General features: G+C 36.6%; 3 protein-coding genes across 25 annotated transcripts in view; 1 reads left to right on the forward strand and 2 right to left on the reverse strand.

The window, feature by feature from the left end:
- The window catches only part of LOC100537321 (cadherin-related family member 5), a 31485-nt gene extending 27297 nt beyond the window's left edge, over nt 1-4188 (forward strand). For all 22 annotated transcript variants that reach the window (XM_073930248.1, XM_073930240.1, XM_073930250.1 and 19 more), the window contains 2 exons: nt 1796-1816; nt 2870-4188. In XM_073930248.1, the coding sequence (XP_073786349.1) occupies nt 1796-1816; nt 2870-3889 (1041 nt within the window). In that variant the 3' untranslated portion in view covers nt 3890-4188. The remainder of the gene's footprint in view (nt 1-1795; nt 1817-2869) is intronic.
- The window catches only part of LOC101882393 (uncharacterized), a 771022-nt gene that overhangs the window by 140516 nt on the left and 606892 nt on the right, over nt 1-23614 (reverse strand). The window lies entirely within an intron of this gene.
- calub (calumenin b) lies at nt 6930-23055 on the reverse strand. Of its 2 annotated transcripts, none has more exons than XM_005158983.5 (7): nt 22996-23055; nt 21416-21663; nt 18541-18734; nt 15828-15994; nt 13427-13487; nt 9966-10165; nt 6930-8503 (listed from the first exon to the last, which is right to left on the reverse strand). In XM_005158983.5, the coding sequence occupies exons 2-7, from the start codon at nt 21634-21636 to the stop codon at nt 8399-8401; spliced, it is 948 nt and encodes a 315-aa protein (XP_005159040.1). In that variant the 5' UTR covers nt 21637-21663; nt 22996-23055; the 3' UTR covers nt 6930-8398.

Genomic DNA, 23614 nt, shown 5'->3' on the forward strand with positions numbered 1-23614 from the left:
GCTGGGGTTAGGGTTAGGCTAGTTATAAAGTTTTGTTATAGTCAGTTAAACATCTGTTGAAGGAGCAGCATCAACAGATATTAAGCAGACCGTCTACTATTACTGTCACAGTTTGTGGTTGGGGAAAATGAGCAAGAAGTCAATTGCAGAAAATAATAGGTCTTTAATAATAATAAAATGAAAATAAAAGCTAAACAAACTACCCTGAGGGGGAAAACATTAATGAAACAAATAAACGATCAAATCAAACTAGACTGGGCAGGCTAGCAGGAATCAGGACTTGAGGACAGGACAAGGCAGGAAACGACGACGATCTGGCACAGGACAGCAGACACGAGGAGAATATACGCAGAAGTAAATTAAAACACAAACAGGTGATCCTAATAAACTAATAATGGGTTAACAAGGAGGGTGGGAATAGACGGGAGAGCACAGGACACAAAGAGACAACACAAGCCATGTGCTCACATAAAACGAGACTAGAACCCGCAGCCAATGACAGAACTCATTAACCGCGTTCACAATAAAGGACAAGACTGAAGCACGAGGCCACGATGTAAACACAATTCCACTTGCCTTGACAAAACAAACATAAATGCAAGACATGAGCACACGATAAAATTAAAACACCTGACCATACAGTGCGCTCACACATAAGCAACGCTCATGTTTTATCTCAGCGCCAACCGAAACCAACCAGACTGAGACGCTGAGAATGAAACAGCGCTATGCCAATGAAACAAAACACAAACACGAGTACAAGAGCCCGTGTCCCAAGCACGCAGAGACCCTGCGTGCCCACATCAAGCGGGAGCGCGTACAGTCTGCGCGCACTCACGATGGCGTGACACAGATACACACAATGACAGAAAATAAGTGCTTGACCCGAGAAAACTCGAGCACAACAGGACAGGACAAGACAGAGCTGGTGTCCAGACTCTGCCACCAAAACAAGAATTTACAAGACCAGAGTGGCAGAACCCTGACAAATACTCAAATGAGAATTAGAGTGCTTTCACAGCTGTGAATCGATTCAGTTGTTCTGAAACAGAGATTACAAATGTTACAGTGTTGCTCTTGGAGCGGTTCGCTGTCACACTGCAAAGTTTCTAATCGGACCAAAAGAGCTAAAACAAGTCACGTGTGAGTAAACTCTCCTCACATTGGTCAAAGTGTCAGGGTTTATTTTGCAGCGTCCCGCTCAGCTGTCAGGAGAGGTGATGGTTTGGTGGTGATTGACAAGGTGCTGTGGGGAAGATGCGGTGGGGAAGGGGTGAGAAGGGTGCGCGACGATGCCTATTTGAGGACCGGGAGGGAGACGCGAGATTACCGGGAGATCATCACTCGTTTGCGGGCATCCGGAGACTCGCGAAACTTCCCGCCCTACTCATAATTCTCTCTTCATATAGCCGTATGCCTATTACATATCCATAAAACACTGTGATATAACCGCGCTCGTATCGGATCGCTTTCTCACTGCAATCGAACCGCTCCAGGGTTCGTTTCAATTGAGCCGAGACCACCTCACCCATGCAGTCTAGGAGTGATTACTTTGGCACTTTAAAACAAAAGTGTACGTGTGAAAGCACCCTTGGTTGGCTTGTAGTTGCAATTTTTTTGTCAACAAAATGTGCAAGAGATTATCCAAAAAAAAAAGTCTTACCAACATGTTTTTAACATAAACAGAACAACAATAAATCCAGACAAGCTAAAAATATATGATTTCCATATTTATCAAATTTTAAACAAGTCATAAAATCTATCTTTTTTGCATTTTCCAATATTCCACGTCTAGAAACTGCGGTGGTTCCAGATGGTGAGTTTGTGTTACTTTTCTTCCCTTAGTGAACCTCTTTATATCGCATTTTCATTCCATAAATTCCTAAAATATCATCTCAGACTTTCGTTAATAAATCGAGATGATTTGCTAAAGCAATTTCATGAGAGTTTTTTTTCAATCAATCTCATGAGGTAACTATACATGTTATACATGAGGTAACTTTAAAAAAAGCATTATCTAATTTGTACGAATTCATACAATTTCACTGGTTTAAAAACTATTTTCAAATGTATCCCCAAACTCCACCCCTCTCCACCACTTCTCATTTGGGGGGATGGGCAAATCACACTAAAATGTATGAATCAGATTATACATTGCATGAATCGCATACAAATTAACCCCCAAATTTTTTTTTTAAAGTTACAAATTATTGCAGTATTTTCAGCCCTGTTGCTGGAGAACCACGAGCTCTGCACATTTTCCATGTCTCCTTAACTAGATATGCCTGATTCAGATCATCAGCAGAGTCTGAAAGACCTGTAAAAGAGGTGTGAGAGTCAAAGGAGGCATCCAAAACATGCAGTGCTGGTGGTCCTCCAGGAACGTGGTTGAGAACCACTGGTTTATTGTATTCTTGAAAATACAGTGGTACACTAATATATGTGTGTATCATCAATTTTATAGAACCAAATTGGTAACACTTGACTTGTTCATAAGACTGTCGTGAATGTGAAGGAGATTTTATGCAGTCCTATGACAGTGTTATTAAATGTCATTTGCTCAGTTATGTCATTTTAAATGCAAAGATTACATAGTTTGCTATGACAAATGACTATGTTTTTGTCTTCACAACTTGGCATTACCAGGACAACAAAACTTGTCATAAATCTGTCATAAACATGATTGTCATAAGGCCATTATAATTGTGTCATAAATGTTTTTATGATCACTTTTTTAGTGAAACAAAAAATCTCATTCGAACAGAACAGCCCTTCTAGCAAAATGCTACCAAATCTCCTATAACATGTATTTGACAACAGAAGTATGTTTTGAGAGAAGCAGAGCTGACAAACAGCCTTTCTTTGACAGGTGAACCACAGCGCACCAATGCCTTTAATGGAGGACACATTTTCACGTCACAACGAGGCGTTCAGCGAATACGACTACTCCACTTCACCCTTCTACGGCAAACAGGGCATCTACACCAAAACAGAAGAACCACCACCATCATCATCATCATCTGCTGCAAACTTACCATCAATAACATTTAACAAATCCCTATTAAAAGAACCAAGACGCAATTATCTGGCGCTGCGGCCCAACGGGAGACCCGTGCACAGATTCAACAATAAAACAGTGTCATTTCAGGACTACGTCGTGGTTCGCGAATGTGACGAGGAGAGTGAAGAAACCACCACCTTCACAACCGAAGTAGAAGTCTGCTCGGATTTTGAGGAAATTAACATGGATTATGGATTAGAAAATGGCGATTCGGATGTCACCGAAGAACTTGAAATACAAAGTCCCACTTCATATTGTGACGATGCATCAGAAATGCTTAATACACAAGTCGACCAAGACTATGAAACTGCCATTGCAAATCAGACCGATTCTGAAGATATTCATGCAGATCCACCACAAAAAGTATCTGGAATACACAGAATTAAGTCTGACCTGGAGAAAATACACAGAGACTCGACTTTAACTCCAGAACGAGACCATTCGCCATCGCAAAAAACTCATTCAGAAGATGCTGCGTTCTCCAGTTTTAAAGGAGAGTCGCAAATAATAAACACTAAAGCCTTGGTTTCCTATAAACATTCAGAAAACGTTCAGTCAGATTGTGTCAGACAGTCTGACGATCTCACTGTAGATGCTGTGGTTTCAGGAGCTGAAAGTTCTGTGCAAAACACTCAAGATGCAAGTAACTTCACCGCTGATCTACAAACTCATGACTCCTATTACATTAACGAGGACATCGCAACTAATTTAGACGACAGCAGTCCAGGAGAGCAGTCCGGGTCTAGTTCAGATTCAAGCAGTCAACAACTGAACTATCTTCAGGTTCTTCAGTTTTTCGACAAACATCTTGACGATGATGGCGATTAAGATTGAAGAAAGCTAATAATGATACTGATTGATATGACATTGAGCACCAAATGAGCCTTTCGGAAAATGGAAAAGGACCAGTTTTGGTTTCCGCAGGACAACAAACATTCATAGGAGCTTCTAACTCAGTGTTTTGCATGCTACTTGTCCTGCGACGCTGGTTTATCTATACATGTTCTGAATCTGTGCCCTTTCTACATGATTTGAAACATTGCACATACACATACTTTTTTATTTATATTGCACTTTGTATTGTACTGGACTAATCGCAATAAAATCTACTGATGACTATAACAATAGACTGTTTGTTATGAGGTTCTTCTGCTAGACTTGCATGGAGCGCCAATATATACTCACTGGCCACTTTATTAGATACACCTGTCCAACTGCTTAACGCAAATTTCTGGTCAGCCAATCACATGGCAGCAACTCAATGCATTAAAGCATGTAGACAAAGCGAGCATCAGAATGGGGAAGAGAGGTGATTTAAATGACTTTAAATGTAGCATGGTTGTTGGTGCCAGACGGGCTGGACTGAGTATTTCAGAAACTGCTGATCTACTGGGATTTTCACACACAACCCTCTCAGAGAATGGTCCGAAAAAGAGAAAATATCCAGTGAGCGGCAGTTATGTAGGCGCAAATGCCTTGATGTTGCCGGAGGAGAATGGCCAGACTGGTTGGTGCTGATAGAACGGCAACAGTAACTCAAATAACTACTTGTTACAACTGAGGTCTGCAGGTATCCTGTCAGCTAATAACAGGAAACTGAGGCTACCAGTTCCACAGGCTCGCCAAAATTAGACAATAGAAGATTGGAAAAACGTTGCCTGGTCTGATGAGTCTCGATTTCTGCTGCGACATTCAGATGGTGGGGTCAGAATATGGCTTCAACAACACGAAAGCATGGATCCATCCTGCCTTGTATCAACGGTTCAGGTTGCTGGTGGTGGTGTAATGGTGTGGGGGATATTTTCTTGGCACACTTTGGGCCCATTAGTACCAATTGAGCATTGCCTCAACGCCACAGCCTACCTGAGTATTGTTGCTGACTATGCCCATCGCTTTAGATTAGATTAGATTCAACTTTATAGTCATTACATATGTACAATTACAAGGCAACCAAGGCTATCAGGTCTATCCAGGAGTGCAGTAGCAGCAAGTGCAGGATACAGGTATGGTTTATTAATTGCAATTATCAAAAAACTATGGGTAATATTTACAGATGGATGTACTATGAACACTATATACAGTTTGTATTAGATATGAATAGAAATTTACAACAGATGAATATGACCACAGTGTACTCATCTTCTTATGGCTACTTCCAGCAGGATAACGTCCCATATCATATAGCGTGAACATCTCAGATTCTTGAACATGACAATGAGTTCACTGTACTCAAATGACCTCTAAAGTCACCAGATCTAAATCCAATAGAGCACCATTGGGATGTGGTGGAATGGGAGATTTTCATCATGCATGTGCAGTAACTGTGATTACTAGCTTGATTCTATCATGTCAGTATGGAGCAAAATCTCAGAGGAATATTTCCAGTACTTTGTTGAATCTACGCCATGAAGGATCAAGGCAGTACTGAAGGCAAAAGGGGATCCAACCCGGTACTAGTAAGGAGTACCTAATAAAGTGGCCGGTGAGTGCAATATTAAAAATAATTACTAAAAATGTCAAAATGCTGTTTATGGGCCTAAAAATTGATCATGAAAGATTTAGAAGCCATGTCTTTAAACTTACAGTGAAGTGGACAGAAAGTAAAAGACTTGACATGTTTTAGCTAATATGACTTCATTTGCGAAGACTTTCACTTGTTGCTAACCTGTTGTAGTAGCATGTTGCTAGCTTGTTTTAATATGTTCAGGGGCTGGTCAGCGCAGGCCCTATTAAAGCATTAGTGTCTATTTCACGTCCAAAATGGTGGGGGGAGGGATATGAGAGGAGAATGGAGCTCGTGGAAGTTATGTAATTGGGGTCACGGATGTAAGTGACTAGTAGTGAGGGGGGCCAAATAATATTTCTGGGTCCCATAAACATTGAGGGCCGTTTGAACAGTTCTAACTTCCCCCGCGACCAGCGACCCTGAATGCATTAATAAAACGTTTTAACATTTTGCTAACCCTTCTGACATAGTTGACTCACTTGCACGTTAACATGATATTACATTGTTATTGCTAAGCATTGTTGCTACCATGTTTACTTTTAACATGCTGCTAACATGTTGGCAGACTGTTAGCATGAAATAAGTTAATGTTAAATGTTCAAATTTTATCTATACTAGCATGAATCAGTTTCTAACATGTTTAACCCATCATGGCTTGCACATATTAATGTTGCTAACAATAATAATACTTGAATGCTGTCATTAGCATGTTGCTAAAATGTTTTATGACAATCCTAACATACGGCAAACACATTGTAAGAGCATCAACATTTTAATATGTTGCAAGCGAAAATTTGTTAGCTTGTTTTAACAGTAAGCTAGCATGAACTTGCAAGTTGCTAGCTTGTTTTACCACTACACTTCCATGACTTACTGAACAGAATTCGGTGGTCAGACCTTCCATTTCTAGATGAAAAATGCCACAAATTTAGTCTCAGGAAAAAAGAAAATCAGCCTAAAGGGATAGTTCACCCAAAAGTGAACAATTATTAACCAACTACTCACCCTTAAGTGGTTCCAAACAGCTCTCAGTTTCTTTCTGCTAAACACAAAAGATATTTTGAAGAATGTTGATAACCCTCAGCCATTGACTTTCAGAGTAAGAAAAACAAATACTACCGAAGTCATCGGTTTCCAACACTCTTCGAAACATAATGAGTGAAGCATGAGGAAATGACAATCGTTATATGTGCATGAACCATTCCTTTCAAATAGTCGATCAGCATTTTTGTTGTCACAAGTCAACAGAATTCAGTAGAAATTATCAAGATAGATTATAGCTAGCCCAGAGGATAAGATTATAATGAGTGGAAATTAACCATGTACACCAAACAAAGGTAAAAACCAGATAAAATGACTAGATTTAAGCAATTTTATTGAGAAAACACTCTTAGTATTTACAATACCTGACCACAGCATACTGAATGGAATTCACATTCAATTATAGACATATATACACGAACTATATTCTAATGTTAACGGGATAGTTCACCCCAAAATTACAATTGTCATCATTTACTTATTCCAAACCAGTTTTGTTGAAGTCAAAAGAAGATAATTTGAAGAATGTTGAAAACCGGTAACCATTGACTTGAAAATGAATATGAACCACACAATGGAAATCCATGGTCACCAGTATCTGACATTCTCAGTATATCTTCAACAAAACTGGTCTGGAATAAATCTAGGTTGAGTAAATTATGACAAATTTTGAATTTTGGGGTGAGCTATCCCTTTAAGAGAGGTTCAGTCATGTACAACTCGCAGAAAGAAAGAAAAAGTTTTCATAACAGCCTTGAAGCCATTTACAGGATATGAGGGAGACTGAAAAGGCACTTGAGGGAAGATGATCATTAGTTTGTTGCTTCAGTCTATTATTGAAAGCAAAAACACTAAATAAATGTAGCAGTGGAAGAAACGATGTTCAGTGGTCCTTTAAGGCTGAATGGTCCTTGCATTTAAAGGGATCGTTCACCCCCCAAAAAATTACTCATTTCTCATCTTATTCTCAAGTAGTTACCAAGTGTAGTTAGTTAGTTAAGTGTTTCTTCCTTCTGTTGAACACCAAGGATATTTTAAAGAAAGCTGAAAACAGGTAACCATTGACCTTCATAGGAGAAAAAAATAATAATGGTCAATGGTTACAGGTTTCCAACATTCTTCAAAATATCTTAATTTGTCTTCAACAGAAAAAAGGTTTAAAACAAGGATGAATGCGGAGTAAATAAGGCCAGAATTTATATTTTGTGGTGAACTACTCCTTTAATGACTAAATATTAAAGCGAGGCTGATGACAGATCAGCTCAAGCCATGACATGCTGATCCCCGTCAACCAAATCTAAAATTCTCTAAGATCTAATACTATACGTGGTTTTCACTATGGTAAATGCAGATAAATATGAACTGTACATGTAGTGGTTGATATTATTTAGACAAGTAGTGTACATAAGGGCAATGCTTAGGTCATATTATGCGCAAGAACTCCTCTTATATCTAATGTTATTACTCTTGGCTGGGTTGGTTTACATGTATGCCATTATGCTGCATTACACGGGGTGCATAATAAATCGTTAGACAAACCTCTCCAAAAGCTTCACAAGCTGATCTGAATACTATTTCATCAGTGCATTTGAAATCGCATCAGAATCCAAGAGCGAAGAGCTGGAGATGTATATAAAAAGGCAAATCAAGCTGGATTTGATGGAGTCGCTGCTGTAGAAGAACAGAAATGTTTTGCAAACACAGTACAGTTTCACACCGTGGGATGCTTGAAATGATAAAATAAATTATTGTTCATTTTGCATTTGTTTTCAAGCGCAAAGTTCATAAAGTTAAAACTCATCGTGTCGCACCAGAGCATCGCCGAAATCTGTTGCTTGGCTCCCAACAAATAAGTCATACTTATCCACAATTTCCTGCTTTGTGAGACGGCCGTCCTGTCATGGAAATCAAAAACAGAATTATTGGAGCAGTTGTTGAGATTAAAAAAAGCAAACCAATAGCCTGTGAAATAATGATTTTCAGCTTTTGCACCATTTAAAGCAGTATTATTTGCCTTTATAATCCCATCAGAATAAATCAGACATACATTTTAGGTTACGATGTTTAGTCTTCCTGTGAATATTGTTAAATATTTCCCGAGTGATGTTTAACAGAGCAAGGAATTTTTCACTGTATGTCTGATAATATTTTTTCTTCAGGAGAAAGTCTTAATTGTTTTATTCCGGCAAGAATAAAAGCAGTTTTAAATTTTTCTAAAATCATTTTAAGGTTAATATTATTAGCCCCCTTGAGGTGCGAGGAGGAGCTTCACAGGACTCGACACTTGTAAACACTCACTCCATTGGGCTCGCAACTCTCAGCACTGCACAGATATGTCACTGATACCAAGCCAAACAAACACAGAGCTTCTAATACACGTCGTTGTGTCGTGCGGTGACATTTTTTTTTGAGAGGTGTGTCTCAGCATCGGCGTCAGCCAAGGTTAGGGCTACGCGAGTGTGCAAAGGCTGTGCCGGAGCACATGCGTGCGCTTGAAATAGAAGTATATATCAGCCTTTAGTGGATTATAAAGATTTAACAATTGATAACAGACCAAAATGTTACCAATCACACTTGAGCCTTCTGCAGTACTTCACATTATTAATGGATTTAGTAACTAAATTATATTTATATTATATTATATTTATATTAATATAAATTATATTTATATTCCAGTGTGATGAAAATGAATGGAAAATGCTTCAAATGTACCAACCAATAAGGAATGACATATTTTAACATTATTAATTAATAAAAAGGACAAATATTTACATGGTAACAATTTATTTTTCACGCTTCCTTTAATTTTCCGTTGAATAAAAATTAACTTTATTCATCTCAACTTAAATCAATCAAACTGACTAAAAATATTAAAGTCAAACTTTGTGTGTGTGTGTGTGTGTGTGTGTGTGTGTGTGTGTATGTGTGTATATATATATATATATATATATATATATATATATATATATATATATATATATATATATATATATATATATATATATATATATATATATATATATGTATAAAATGTAGTTGAAACCTGATTAAAATAAAAGCAACATAAAACAGTTGTGTTGACTTTGTCATTAATTTTTTTCCTATATAATTACTCACAAAACACCACAGTTTTACATCGTCTCATTAATAAAAAGTTGCTTATCAAATCCAAAATGATTTCAGTTGAATTGTGGCTAATTTGATTAAATATTTCTAAATTGACTTATTGAGGGAGGGAAAGGTTCTCTTTATTTGAGATGCACTTTTAAAAAGATTTATATGGTTGATAAATATGGTTGTTGTTTTTAAAAGGAACACATTCAAATGCAAAATCACAGAGAGATGCCATGCTTTTACCTTGTCTGCGTCGGACTCGTACAGCAGGTGTTTGGCCTCCGCCTCTGCGTGGTCGTAATCAGCAGGTAAGATCCAGTCACGGGTCTCGTCTTTATCCATACGACCGTCTTTGTTCTTATCCCTGAATTCTGTAAACTGTTCTCTTTCTGTTTTCACCCACTCTGGTTCAGACGAGTCTCCGTTCTGACTGTACATATCACCTGAAATACAAACAACAGCAAATACAGAAGTCTATACCAATCATTTTTGGATTAACAGTCTTTTGGTAACATTGAGCGCAATGATAATGGTCTAATCCGAATCAAGGATTTATGCTAAGCATAAAGTGCTCCTGCCAGACCCGAAATGGGACAAAAAAAAAAAAAAAGGTAAAACTCAACTGTTTAACTCCAGGGGTGTAAAATAACGTCGTCAATTGCTTAAGTAAAAACAAAGAGAGGAAAAAAATAAAATCACCTAAATATTCTCTTTCCAGTCCTGATTTCCACATTTTTTTTGGAAATAGGCTCCTATTGCAACTCCCCTAGTGTTAAACAGTTGAGTTTTACCATTTTTAAATCCATTTAATGTCTTTTTTAAACAATGAGAAAGATGCTAATGGCCTAATCAGATTCAGTGATTTATGCTAAAACCAAGCTTAAACTCCTCCTGCCAGACCCGAAATGGGTTTTAAAAACATGGTAAAACTCAATTGCTTAACTCTAGGGGAGTAAAATTACGTCGCTAAACTTGCCAAAACTTGCTAAAGAGAAAAACAAAAAAAAAACAAAAAAAAACAAAGAGATATCATGATATTCTTTTTCCAGCTCTGATTTCTGCTTTTTTCCTATTACTCCTATTACAACTTCCCTAGAGTTAAACAGTTGAGTTTTATCATTTTTTAACACATTCAGCCAATTTCTGGTGTCTTTTTTTTTTAAACAATGAGCGCAATACCAATGGTCTTATTCGATTAAACGATTTATGCTAAGCTAAGCTAAAAGTCATCCTGCCAGACCAAGAATGGCCTCAAAAACGGTAAAACTCAACTGTTTAACTCTAGGGGAGTAAAATGACGTCGAGAGTTGCTAAATATATATATATATATATATATATATATATATATATATATATATATATATATATATATATATATAAATATAAACACCACAATATTCTCTTTCTAGTCCTTATTTCCACTTTTTTTTTTTTTTTTTTTTAAACCTCTTATTTTAACTCCCCTAGAGTTAACAGTAGAGTTACCATCTTTTATCTATTCAGCCAATTTTTTACATTGAGCACAATGCTAATGGTCTAATCTGATTTAATGATTTATGCTAAGCTAAGCTAAAAGTCCTCCCAGAATGGATTTTAAAAAAAATGGCAAAACGCAACTGTTAACTCTAGGGAACTAAAATGACATCAAAAGTGGCTAAAGAGAAAACAAAACAAAGAGAGAGAAAATAATAATAATAATCAGGATATTCTCTTTCCAGTCCTGGTTTCCACTTTTTTGGAAATAGGCTCCCGTTACAACTCCTCTAGTGTTAAACAGTTGAGTTATATCACGCTGGATCCATTTGGCCAATTTCTAGATCTTTTTTTAACATCGAGTAAGATGCTAACGGTGCGATCCGATTTAATGATTTATGCTAAGCTAAAAACTAGTCATAAGTTGCTGAAGAAAAAAAAAAGAAAAAAGAGAGAGAAATGATAATCATTATATTCTCTTTCCAGTCCTGATTTGCATTTTTTTTTTTTTTTTTTAGAAATAAGCTCCTATTACAACTCGTCTTGAGTTAACAGTCGAGTTTTACCATTTTTGAATGCATTCAGACAATTTCTGTGTCTTTTTTTTTTTTTTACATTTTGAGTAAGATGCTAATGGTCTAATCCGATTCAATGATTTCTGCTAAGCTAAAAGTCCTCCTGCCAGACCATTAATGGGTTCAAAAATGGTAAAACTTATCTGTTTAACTCTAGGGGAGTAAAATGACATTGTACGTAGCTAAAGAAAAAAAGGGAGAGAAAAAAATTAGTAATTATAGATTTGAAAAGAAACTTACTTTATTTGGCGTTTTTTTTGTGGTTATTTAAATAAAAACAAAAGCTGCTGCTCTGATCATTCTCACTGTCTCTTGCATTATGTAGGTTTTATGAGTAAAAATTGAAAACTTTTGAAAGACCATTTTAAGACAAACTAAAGAAAATTGAAAGAAAAACAAACTAAAGGGAAAACAAAACGGCAATGTCAAGAACAAGAGAGTTGTATTAATACTAGCAACACTTCAAAGCAAAAAACAAACCTGATATAACTTTGAAATTAATTTAGCATAAAGCATGTTCAGGCTTGAATACTTCTGATTTATGTAATTGAGTGCAAATAACTTTTACAATAAAAAGAAATTGCAGCACGTCTCTAATTTACATGCATCTCTGGACAGTTGCAAGCTTACCGCCGCTAGATGGCGCCACAAAAATGCACATTCTGGAATTCAAATGCGAACAATATAAAACACAGTGCATCCCAGACTCAAGAAAACAGGGAAATCTGTAATTATAGGGTTAAATCACATCCCTAAATAACGACCTGAATGAATGCAGTACAATGCAGCTCGTTCTTGAACATTATAATCAATAAAGGCACTAATGACGATCGATGCTGAAATTATGCTTGTGCCTCACTTTAAAATAATGAAACAATTCCTCACAAAAATTGATGCCATGCTTAAAAAATTTAAAACTTGCTTCTCTGATTCAAGATGTATTTAAAGGCTTAAAGAGACCCATTATGCAAAATTCACTTTTATTAGGGGTGTTCAAACACAGTTGTGACAGCAGTGTGTGAATATCAGCAGCTTCTAAATGGTAAAAGTGTATACATTTCATTTTTTATAATCACACTTGATAAAACAGCCTGCAGAAACACTTTGATTGGCATTCTCCCTTTATATGCATCATCAGACGGGGAAAGCCCTGCCAGTAAGTGACCATCTCTCCCTCATTAGCATAAGATGTTAGTCTAGTTTTTGAATTTGCATATGCTGACACACAGGTGTTTGTAGTTCTGCCCTTTTGAAAAGATCTCATTTAAATTTAAAGCGACAGTCACCAAAACAGCAGAATTAGGATTAAAGCCTTAAAAGGTCTTCTCAAAGAGAAATAAAGCATCATATGTGGGGTATTTTGAGCTGAAACTTCACATACACGCTCTAGCGACATCAGAGACTTATTTTACATCTTGTAAAAAGGGTATAACAGGTCCCCCTGCAGAAGCCCTGATTCACATGTACAGTACATTTCACAAGTGTATTCATCCATGTTAGCACACTATTCTCAAATAAGCACATCAAAACCACCAATATTGTTGAATATTCCTAATTTGACTGACCAAAACAACGAGATAAAAATCTTACACGAGGTATAAACAACGCTTCAAATACATACGCACAAACACACACACAAAAACAACAACAACTTACCAATATATTCATTCAAATCGATCAAACCATCTCCATTTTTATCAATGTCCTCCATGGTCTCCTGTAGATCAAACCAAAAACAAAAATGATCTTAGAACTAAAGGTTTAACTTAAAAAAATGACATGTATAGCTGGACACAAAGAAAATGTAACAGAATATAGATTAATACAATGCTAATGTTATATTACATCATAATATACTAACCAAAACGTATTAAAATATAGTGCAAAGGGCAGTATAAAATACTACCTTTATGGTGTCTTTTTGTGTGTCTGAGTGCTTTATACAGATGAAATTCAGGAGTTTTGAGTAAAGTACACATGAAATCACAACAGACCATATGATTTTGTTAGCTGACATTGCTAGTTTGTAGTGAACAATTCATCTGTGCATGCCTTTAAGAAAAAAAAAAGTTTGCCTTTGTAATCTTTAATTAAAAGCTGGAAATACACTCCCTGTTTGTTTTCGGTTATATTCTCAGATTATATCTTTTGGAGGTATTGGGTGTGGCTAACATACTTAACCACACCCCTCCAGCTGTCAGTTTTGACATCAAATAGAATTGGCGATGAGAAGGTGTCTATTATGACCCGTTTCCACTGAGTGGTATGGTAGGGTACGCTTTCATAGCCGTTTCCACTGTCAAAAGGCGTACCGAACTGTACCACTTTTCCTAACCCTTTCGAAAGGGTACCAAAAGGCGGAGCTAGACACGCAGATGAACGCTATTGGTTTACAGAGATACGTCATTCGCTTACGCAACAAGCCAAAATGAAAACAAAAAAACCCGCCATGCTTAAAATACACACAGAGATTACAGCGGAATTATATATACATATAATAACGAGCCATGGTCAATCGGGCTCAAACAAACCTTGTAGCGTCTTGATGAATAGCCCCAATGGAGTAGAGCAGAATCTACCCTGTGCCTTGTATTTTTTAACGAGCCAGTCTGAAGCGTGATCGGTTTCGCTTTCTTGCTTGCGCTCGCCGAGCGTCTATATCTGAAATAAACAAACCTCGAGCTCATGATAATAACGTGCGTTTGATTATTGACGTGCTTTTGAAACCTGATCCTGTCAGACACTGACAAACCGAGAGTAAAGCGTAAAAAAAAAAAAGAGAAGCCGAAAAAAAAGCAGCACAATATTTCTTCAGCAAACAAGAACAAACTGCCTTGTTTTAATTTTTATCATCACCTTTTGGACTGATATGAACTGGGAATGATGGAATGAGTGTGCTTCTGAAGATTACAGACACAGATAAGAGGTTTTTACTGAGTGTAGGCTATATTTTGTGCTGTTTTGAACCTAGATAAGGACGAAATGTCTGCTGTGTGTAGTGTTTCTGTAGTTGGTAACATATCCGAGACTGTAACCGTACGTTCACACCGAAAGCGGCGAGAGCGTCAAAGTAGCCGGAAGTCATTCATTTTCAATGAGAGCCGGCGGCGATAGGCGACGATAAGCGGCGAGGAGCAGCGCGGCGCATCTTCGCCGGCGTGAGCGTCGAGGAGGGTTGAAATGAAGTCAACTTTATGGTAATGAGCTATGACGCGGTTCGGCGGCAAGCAATCAGAATAAAGACGTCCACCGCTTGATAGCAGTTCAGGGAACACAGACCTGTGAACTTTTGTTCCGACCACAGTTGTTCCCAAGGGTTTGATTATTGCGGTCGCCGGATTTCCAATTATTTACAATGTTTTCTTACAGGAACATACATTAAATAAGTTACTGGTGAGTTACTGATGTTCATTAATGTTATATAAATTTATCTTTAAAAAGCGGGAATCTCACGCGATGTGACAGTACAAAACAGTACTGCTGCTTCAGGATATTTCAGACATATGGACACATATTGGATAAATAGAGCAAAGCCACACCACATGCAACTTGATCTTCCATTGTTATATGAATTTGATAAGAAGTGCGCAACATTTTCACGCTAAAAACATGTCTTATGCAGGAATGTAACTGATAATGCTGCAACGGCTCCTTTAAGTACGAGATCAATGTAGCGAGTTTTGACGCTCTCGCCGCCGGAGCTGAAGGCAGACAGCGTTGTCGCCAGGGCGGCCAGAGCGACCTTGGACGCTCTCGCCACTTTCGGTGTGAACGTACTGTAAGGGGCTGTATGTGTTCATATATGTAGCATTTACTTATTTAATATAATTACAGACGTTACAGTAGGCTATTTCGCACTGTCATTGATCTGCAGTTATGATCAAATCCTGTTCATAGAAAGGGTAGTAATGAACATTTATACACAGGTATTTTTGAGTGTAAAGCGTCTGTTTTGTGAGAAGTGCTTTTCATATGCGAGCATCCCATGCAGCTTTATTGAAGACATTTAAGGGTGACTACATAATGACAGAAGATAACAACAATGGCCCAGACATACCAGTACTACAATATCCTTCATGTAGTCAAACTCCTCTGGGTGAAGAAATGCTGTGAACTCTTCCTTATTGGCCCTCAGGTCACCATCTTGGTCGGCCATCTTAAACCGTCGCTCATCTCTGGTCATCATTTGTCTGTAGTTAAAACCATCCTCAGGATCTGCTTCATCTAAACACACATCAAAACAGGATGGATTTATAGCCATTCATTAATAAACAAATAAATAAATTCATTCATTCATTACTGTAGTCAACTTAGAGCAGGGGTTTTCAAAGTGTGAGGCGCGCCTCCCCAGGGGGGCGCCAGAGCATGTCAGGGGAGGAGCAGGAAAAAATATTATATAATAAAAATATAATTAAGTTTAATTATTATATGTATTTCTTATTATTTTTAAATGTTTAAATTAAACAAAGCTAAAAAAAATAATACATCAAAAATAAGAAAACCTTTTTACCCAGAAGGCCATAGCTGTGAATTCGCTTCTCTTTGGCAAGCCCGCCAATACAGGTATATGCCTGCTAATCATGCTGCTAATACAATGGGTCGGTTTCTGAGACCCCCCGATTCAAAGCCTTCAAGTTCAGGGCTTAAACCCAAAAGACGACGATATGATGGTCAGTATTTGAGTTTAGGATTTACGTGGACAGGACCAGCTGATGAACCACGACCTTTATGTGTGGTTTATCAAGATATTTTGGCTAGTGACAGCATGAGACCCGCTAAACTTCAGCGACACCTTGAAACCAAGCATGATGAGGTAGCAGAAAAACCTCCAGAAATTTTTTGTGTGTGTGTGTGTGTGTGTGTGTGTGCGTGTGTGCGTGCGTGCGTGCGTGTGTGTATGTGTGTATGTGTGTGTGTGCGTGCGTGTTTGGGAGGAGGAGGGCGCCAATGGATAAGTTGTGTCAAAAGGGAGGCCCACTGTCTTAGACTTTGAAAAACCCTGACTTAGAGGATATATTCCAGGGGAAATGGATTAAATTTATTACAGATAAAAGACCTGATTTTGTTGCTATATATATATATTCACAATTATACGACCTGTGTATAATGAAGGTGGTCATTTGAGATTATTCTGGAAGGAATTATATTAGTACACACATTCTTACTCTCTAATGTAAAAAGTTTATTATTATTATTATTTTCTTTTGATTTTAATGCTATTTTTCTTTTTATAAATTAACAAAATTTTGGTACCATGTATAATTCGTACACCTGGCATGTAAATTGCATGTCATTTAAGGTCACATACTGACATCCAAATGTAACTTGAAATATAGGGCTAACATTAAACAAAATATAAAAAAACAAAGTTAATACAAATTATATAAATATTTATTGTTTTAAACTGGCTCCATTTTTGTGAATGTAGATTTTAAATTTGACTTATTTTTAGTTATTTAGTCATTTTATTATTATCATTAATGACTAAAAATAACTAATTAAAAATAACAATACAGTTTATTTCCAGTTACACATTTTAATTTAGCTTTAAGTTAAATATGTGCTGATCATGTGTCTATAATTGCTTATTACTTTAATTAAATATTATATATTATTATTATATATTTTAGGTCAACGAGGTGATATCTCATTTAATATGTATTTGTAGGAGATTTTACTACCGGTTCACCAATGTGATTATTAATCTGTAAAATAAACCAATTTAGACTAGTAAATCTTAACTTTTTTGGAGAATATACTTAGTTTTAGTCTCTATTTCTAAAAAGACATATGACATATTACTGGTGAAGTATGCGGGAAAAAAAAGACCAAAAAAGTAAAAAAAAAAAAAAGAAAATTGGTCTAAAAATTGGATTTACAAAACATGTAAAAATAAATCAATTGGGAGCGTTAAAAGCTAAAAGAATACGTGAAATGTTCCCTGGCATCTAACTAAAGTTTACAGTTGTTATCAACTACATTTTTAAAGGAACAAATCTGGACTCTTCTGTTCTTACATCATGTACTGAGACAAATGGAAAAGTTGCTATTATAAAAAAATTATTGAAACTTGAAATTATAGAAAACGTTTGAGCAAGATGCTAATAGTCTAATCAATTTAATGATCCATGCTAAAAAAGATCAAATTTAACCTTTTAATTCTAGGGAGGGAAATTGAAGTTTTTCTTTCATTTTAGCTTCATACAGGGTTGAAGCTAACACGTGCAAATGTACTACACCATATCATAAAACACACAATCTATTTAGCTTAAATGTATTCTTATATCTATAAAAATGTATTTACAATGTGAGAGCATGTGTTTGGCCAGGGACATAAAGAAGACTTTTAACCTATAATCAAGTATACAGATATTTGTTAAACTAATTTCCAGGACTTTTACAAAACTTTCCCAGGCCTGGAAAATGCCATGACTTTTCCAGGTTTTCCATGAATTCATTCATTAATTCTCCTTTCGGTTTACTCCCTTTATAATTCAGGGGTCGCCACAGCGGAATAAACCGCCAACTTATCCAGCATTTGTTTTCACACAGCGGATGCCCTTCCAGCTGCAACCCAGTAATGGGAAACATCTTTTCCATGAATGTATAAACCCTATTCATAAGACTTAAAAAAGGACTTAAGTTTTATCCTGACCTCAACTAAAACAAATCTGATTTATCACTGGGAGTATAAATTAACAGTCCAAAAGGATTGAAAACCCACATTACATTTATGTGCACCATGAGCAAAAGCTTTACTCTATACGCACCAAGTATGTAACCATACGTAGCATTCTTGTATTCCTCCCAGGAGACAAAAGAGTCTGAGTTGAGATCGTGAGCCTGCCATTGTCGGTCCACGTCCTCATAAATCCAGCGCCTCTGAGCGTGTTTGATCCACCGCTTCATCTCATCGGCAGTCACAAAACCATCGTGATCCTCATCGATCTTCTCTACAATCTTACTGCGTACAGAGAGAAAGAATTAATGATCTGCAAACCTTCTTCTTAAACCTTCCAGCAGGCACAGTATGTTAACTAGACATCAGATTGACACTGTACCTAAACGTCGTGGGGACGTTGCATTTTGTTTAGGAATGAAAATCGAGTTAGAACCCAACATCAGGCTGACATCAATGTCCACCCTAAAAGTCACCAAATATCAGTGTCTAATGATGTTACAGCATGACGTTGTGTGGACGTTACTACTATGATGACGTGTATCAGACGTTGGATTTCGGTTGCCATTCCCTAATGAATAAATGTCAGTATTTGACGTCAATTCGACTTTGGTTTAAGATGTTGGCTCAACGTTAGACTTTGGTCAGTTTCTAACACAACCTAAAATCAACTAAATTTGACATCGTTATTGGACGTCAAAATAACGTTGTCTTTAGGCGCTAGATAGACATTGAATTTTGGTCACCTGATGTCACGACCTAAATCTAACCTAAAATTAACATCTTATTAAAATTATTAAAATCAACATGTTTAGTGCCTGCTGGGCTTCCTTTTATTTATGCGTAAAAAAAAATATGCGCACAATTTTAATATATATATATATATATATATATATATATATATATATATATATTTTTTTTTTTTTTTTTTTTAAATGTTGAAGATTACACTTGTTATTTTCAAATATATGTAAATAAATTAAATCACAAACATTAACAGAGAAAAAGAATAAAAAGTTAAATGTCTGGAAGATTACAAATAAATAAATATGAATAAATAAATAAATAAATAATAAATAAATAAATAAATAAATAAAAATAAATAAATGTTTAAAAGGTGCAGTAGGTGATCTTCCACAATGCTCACAGCTTAGCATAAATCTGTGAATCACAGTCCCTCCCCTGCTGTCCAGAGCCACGCCTCCTGAAACAGGGGCACGCGCACCTTAAAGATGACGTGTTTTAAAAGCGACTCGTGCTTGTCCGGCTGCGTGCAGGAATTACATTCATTACTAAGCCAAACTGACATGCTATTTCAGATCAAATATTTAGAGTTACACTGTAAACAATGTAGGGAGAGACCAGGCGGAATAGCGCTATTTACTGGTGTTTTTTTTGTTAAACTAAATTAAAATCTTCATTATCAATGTTGTAAAATACCCCTTATGAAACTGAAAATAGTCTCATCAACCTTTCACCGGAAGATTTTAGTGGCTGAAGAACACTTCGGTGAAGATATAACCCATTTGTAACAACAACATCTAACGTTACATCAGCTTTGCGTGAAGCTAAAATAGTTTTAAAACAGAACATTAACCGTCTAAGAGAAATCATTCAGACATGGTGTCATCCTTTCTCCAGCGTGGAAAGGGAACTCCTATATTGATTCAACTTCAGGATTTTAAAAAGTTTTGATTCAGCATGTTTTTGCCAATCGCAAACGGTCGTGCTCTCTCTCTCATGAACGCGCAGCACGTCTATGCACACAGCAGTCGGCGGAGCTGCATACAAACGGCTGCGCAGTTGTTCAAATCTGCATTTGCTGACAGACAGTTTGAGCTGCTTATCGGAATTATGAGAGATGTCGGCCCAACTATTTAATTGGATGAACATATTTTGTTTTATGCCATACCCAAAATATAAAAATACATATAAATACATTTAGATCATTTACTGTAATCATTACTATTGGAATGTGGAGACTTTCAACCAGCAAAACAACAAATGCTTCTGAAGACAATCACCTACTGCACCTTTAAGCATGCAACTAAGAAATGTAAGGTATTAATATTAAAGTTTGATGACTTTTTCAAAAATGACAGACATTCGAAAGAAAAAAAAAATTCAATAATTTTCTATTGTCATGAAGACTGCACACATTTCGCGCTCAACGGTTTGTATTACGGGTCAATTTTGAACTACTGTTATCATTTTATATGCTATTTTTACACCACAAAAACTTCTGGCACACACTGACACACACACACATGCACACTCCAACACATACACAATAAGAATCTGCATTAACATTTGTGAATTCTCATTTATATTCTTGCTAAAAACGTTTTACACCTGTGCAGGTAACATAAGCAATAGAAAGTATACTTTTACTTCATTCATTCAATCATTTTCCTTCGCTTAGTCTATTTCAGGGGTCGCCACAGTGGAATGAGCAGCCAACTATTCCAGCATATGTTTTACAAAGCGAATGCCATTCTAGCTGCAACCTAGTACTGGGAAACACCCCCCCACACACACAGTACAGCCAATTTAGTTTATTCAATTCATGTCTTTGGACTTGTGGGGGAAACTGGAGCACCCGGAGGAGACCCATGCCAACACAGGGAGAACATGCAAACTCCACATAGAAATGCCAACTGACCTAGCTGGGACTCGAACCAGCGACCTTCTTGCTGTGAGGCGACAGAGCTAACCACTGAGCCACTGTGCTGCTACCCTCCCTTCACTTATATAATTAATAATAATAAAATAACAATAATAATAATAAAAGATGAGGGATAACCTGGACATTTACAGAGTTTGTGATGAAGGATGAGACTGCTTCTCCATGTAAAACAGATTTGAGTACTGAAATGAAAATGATGCCGTTTTATTTAACAGGTTTAGTGAAGGCGGCTCATTTTAGACACGTATGCTGAAGTGTATACAGAGTTAAAAACTTTTACCCAAGCCTCTCTTTGCTCTCCTCTGGCGTGAGCTGGTCAAAAGTCTTGGCCTCCTCCTGTCCCAAAAAAGCCTCGTGGTCGTAGTCGAAGTTCTCCTCATCATCGTGATCTTTGTTACTGAGAGGAACGTCGTGATGAACACGGTCTTTCTTCTCCATCGGTTTACTGGAGGACTGAAGAATGCAGAGGGCGACGAAAAACAAGAGCGGCCACTGCTCCATCTTCTCCGACACTTTATCAATAGAAAACTGAATCAGAAAAAAGTAGAAAGATTGTCAATGTACACACAATATTACAACCAATGGTACACCATGCTCATTCTATAAACCATAAGCTCTTAAAGGCATGTTTCATCACTGTATACTTGACCTCAAGTTGTTGTAAACTTTTAAGACTTTTTAAGTCTTCCGTTATGCACAAAAGAAGATATTATGAAGAATGTTGGAGGGGGGAAATACTTTTGCAGAAACAAAATAAAATACTATGCAAGTCTCCATTCTTCAGTATATCTTTTCTGGTTCAACAGAAGAAACTCAAACTGTGAAACTGAGTTTTCGGTTTTGGGGTTTATTACCTGTAAGTGCACAAAGTTATTTGTTTAACTGTTCTGTATACATACTTACTGTGTACACACAATTTGGGAAAGGTATTGTTTATATTAGATTACAATATATTCAGCTTTATTGCCATTACACATGTACAAGTACAAGGTAAAGAAATGCAGGCAATTCACTATATTATGGCAAAATACAAAAAAAAGCAAACAATATAATTTCATCAATTGCAAATAATTCAACTGCAAACAATATCATTTCAATCAAAAAACGACAATAAAATATTTACAATAATTTACCAATTTGTGCTAAAATATGTATATGAATACACATGTACACACGGAATAAAAATAAATGCATATAATAAAAAGCAATTACGTGTGTATAAATTACATAAATATTAAGTAAATAAAGTGTTTTTGTAAAAGGCGGAAAAAATGTACCATAAGGATTACGTTATAAACTGCATAACTCTAAATGTATATATGTTTATATGGATATATGAAGAGTGGAGATGCAAAAACCTCTAAAAGCCGTTTGAAATTTCCTTCAATAATGAGCATTTTTATCAGGCTCCTGTGTGTGGGTTCAGTCATTTTAAATTTATAGCACAGAATATACTTTTTAAAAGCTCTTTAAAATGAAATAACTCAACATAAACATATGAGTCTGGATAAAATGCTCATTTTCAATGGAAATTTCAGATGGCACTTTCAGATGGAACGTTAGAGGTTTTTGCATCTGAACTCTTCATATATAGAGTATTTGACAGTCTTGTTACATTTAAATGCATTTCCCCACAATTAATAGCAAAAGTACACCCGAACACGTTGTTTTAAAATGTTAACGTTACCAAATATGTCCTTTTAAATATACTATTCTCTGCAACATGCAAACATCACTTCAGTTACCCTCATTAAGCCTCGCACAATTGCACGTAATACTCAAATGGCACAAACTTAAAACAGCGATGCTTAATGGGGCATTTTTCTTCTACTTTTAATGGTTTAATTCAACTTTACCCACGAAAATGTGCAGTTTTTCACGCCGCCCGGCTAATATCTCAGTAACTCCGGATGTCCAACTACTAGTTTTTAGACGCTTCCCCTGGAAGGACCGCTGTACTGACCAATCAGATTGAAGATAAATCTAGGACCTCTCTTAACAGACCAATCGGATTCAAGATTGCACATTGAACCGCCCATGCAGACGTAGTCTACGCTGATTCGCGATTGGTCCACTTCAGTCCAAACGTGATTATGTCATTGGTTTAGATCTGCCACGTCCTCAAGGCGTTCGTACCATCGACATGCAGAATATTTATCTTTACGTTACAGTGTTTTGTGTTGTATTCCTCGAAGTTTTGTAAGCTTTTGCTATTCTTAAAGCAAGTACAACATTGCCACAAACGTCCTTTTGTTAACAGTATTAAATATAACGTTAATAGGATACTTTTTATGCAGGATAAAGTTTGATATTCATTCATCCATTCATTACCTTCGGCTTAGTCCCTTTATTCATTAGGGGTCACCACAGCGGAATGAACTGCCAACTTAACATCCGCAACACCCATAAACACACACACACACACACACACACACAGCCTATTTAGTTTAATTCACCTATAGCGCATGTCTTTAAACTG

The sequence above is a fragment of the Danio rerio genome, chromosome 18, assembly GCF_049306965.1.
Source record: "Danio rerio strain Tuebingen ecotype United States chromosome 18, GRCz12tu, whole genome shotgun sequence".
In the NCBI taxonomy this organism is placed as follows: domain Eukaryota; kingdom Metazoa; phylum Chordata; class Actinopteri; order Cypriniformes; family Danionidae; genus Danio; species Danio rerio.